Genomic DNA, 2,543 nt, shown 5'->3' with positions numbered 1-2,543 from the left:
AATTTACAATGGAAGACTGTTAAAAGACACTGTAATGACCCCTTTACGCTAAGCAGCAGTAGAGCAATTTAGAAGGAGCTAAACGACAAAATTGGACCGTGGTGTGACGGAAGCTGGGGAGGTGGAACTCGTCTACCAAGACGATCTGAAGCTCGGTCAGGACTCAGCAGTCAGCAGGCCGGCCGGGCTTGCTAGTGCTCGCCAAGGCGAACTTGAGAAGGTTCGGTCTGGAGATGCCACTGATCGTGGGCTGACTGGGCCGTGGCAAAGTCGACTCGCAGGCTTTTCTTCTGTAGTTTGACAAATTGCAATCAAAGACTTTACGTGGTGTGAGAATCGAAGGTCTTTCCTGATCAGACCTCGTCAGACAGGGAAATGCCGTCCCAACACTCGATATGATAAATGGCGGGGCGTATTCTTCTTGCATAAACATTACCAACCCGCCTGTCGTCTTACTATTAGCTTCTTTGCCTCCTCCTCCTCCTGCTGCTGCATAGGATACCATTGATGATGGCTTCCCACGTTCACCGCGTTATAATTACCTGTAGCCCTCGCAACTCTACTCCTGTCGCTTCCTTGATATTCTCGATCGCCCTCAGCATGCTCATCATACAGCACTGCGTAACCGGCACCTCGGTGGCCGCAGCTGCCTGCGTGGCGCAGGACCGGGCGGCTCTTCTGGCCGTCAAGGGGGCCGTGGCCAAGGACCCGTCTCAGAAGCTGGCGGCGTGGACGGCGTCCATGTCCGACTGCTGCTCCTGGGAGGGCGTCACCTGCGAGGCCAGCAGCGGCCGCGTGGTGCAGCTGGACCTCTCGGGGGGCAGGCTGCAGGGGGTGCTGTCGCCCCTGCTGGGCTCCCTGTCGGAGCTGCAGCTGCTCAAGCTGCAGGAGAACAGCTTCCAGGGTAGCATCCCTCCGTCTCTGGGCAAGCTCACCAAGCTCCAGCAGCTGTCGCTAGCCAACATGATGACCGACAGCGGCAGCGGGGGGGGCCTCACGGGAGCCATCCCGGAGTCCTTGGGGCAGCTCAGCGGCCTCCGGGAGCTCGACCTGTCCTACAACGCGCTCTCGGGTGGCATCCCGGAGTCCTTCGACCAGTTGACCAGCCTCCGGGTGCTCGACCTGTCCCACAACATGCTCAGCGGCCCGCTGCCCAGCGCCATCGGGGGCATGGCCAGCCTGCAGCACATCCGCATCGCCAACAACCTCATCAGCGGGTCCATCCCGCCCTCCTTCGGCCTCCTCTCCAACCTCTTCACCGCCGACCTGGCCCTCAACAACCTCTCGGGCGTGGTCCCGGCCGCCTTCACCACCAACCTCACCAACCTCTTCGTCCTGTACCTGGACCACAACGCAATCGGGGGCCTGCCCGAGGACATGAGCAACCTCCACAGCCTGCAGGTCGTGCGCCTGGACGGCAACCCGCTGGGCGACATCAGCAGCGCCTCGTCGGCGGCCATATCGGGCCTCTCCACCCTGCCCAAGCTCCGGGAGCTCCACCTCAGCTCCTGCGGCCTGTCGGGTCCCTTCCCGCAGTGGGTGGCCAACCTCAAGAAGCTTCAGGGAGCCGACGACAACTCCAACGAGGTCACTCCTCTCATCGACCTCTCACACAACGCCCTCACAGGCACCATCCCGCCCGAGCTCGGCTCCATCGCCAACCTGCAGAGCCTGAATCTCTCATACAACGCCCTAACGGGGGTCATCCCATCCGAGCTCGGCTCCCTCGCCAACCTGCAGAGCCTGGACCTCTCATACAACAACCTCTCCGGGGCCATCCCAGCCGAGCTCGGCTCCCACGCCAACCTGCAGAGCCTGGACCTCTCATACAACGCCCTAACGGGGGTCATCCCATCCGAGCTCGGCTCCCTCGCCAACCTGCAGAGCCTGGACCTCTCATACAACAACCTCTTCGGGGCCATCCCAGCCGAGCTCGGCTCCCACGCCAACCTGCAGAGCCTGGACCTCTCATACAACGCCCTAACGGGGGTCATCCCAGCCGAGCTCGGCTCCCTCGCCAACCTGCAGAGCCTGGACCTCTCCTACAACAACCTCTCCGGGGCCATCCCGACAGAGCTGGCCAATCTCGGTAACTCCCTCCGCTTCCTGTCGCTGCAGGACAACCAACTGTCCGGCAACATCCCTGTCGCCTTCGCGACGCACCTCCAAGGCCTGGCCTCCTTCAACGTCTCCGACAATCAGCTGGCCGGTCCCATCCCGCCGCAGCAGCCCTTCAACACCTTCCCTGTGTCCTCCTACCGCCCTGGCAATCCTGCCCTCTGCGGAACCCCGCTCCCCGCATGTACCAGGCGGCGCCTAATGCGCTAGCAGTATACAGCATAGTGTTAAAAGTACATCCTCCTTCGAAGTAAATCCATTATCCATTCTGCATTAATCCAGTACTGCACAAGATCGTGAGATGAAAGCCCATTGCCAAAACAAAACCACATCGGGCAAGATTCCATTGTCAAGCCTCTCTCTCCTAAAGCCATCCAAAAAAACAATCCCTATTAGGCCTAAAATTTGAAGGTTGCAACACCCTT

At 60.3% G+C, this 2,543-nt stretch overlaps 1 protein-coding gene across 1 annotated transcript; it reads left to right on the top strand.

Annotated features, from left to right (window-relative positions):
- The first annotated feature begins 509 nt into the window (after positions 1-509).
- On the top strand, positions 510-2,328 carry LOC148026413 (uncharacterized). The gene has a single exon (XM_087690297.1). It carries the CDS (start codon positions 511-513, stop codon positions 2,326-2,328), a length of 1,818 nt encoding a protein of 605 aa, XP_087546423.1. The 5' UTR covers position 510.
- Positions 2,329-2,543: the final 215 nt, after the last annotated feature.

The sequence above is a fragment of the Lygodium microphyllum genome, chromosome 13, assembly GCF_053477565.2.
Source record: "Lygodium microphyllum isolate KBCC chromosome 13, Lygodium_microphyllum_v1.1.10, whole genome shotgun sequence".
Taxonomy (NCBI): Eukaryota; Viridiplantae; Streptophyta; class Polypodiopsida; order Schizaeales; family Lygodiaceae; genus Lygodium; species Lygodium microphyllum.
This window is presented reverse-complemented; position numbering and strand designations above follow the sequence as displayed.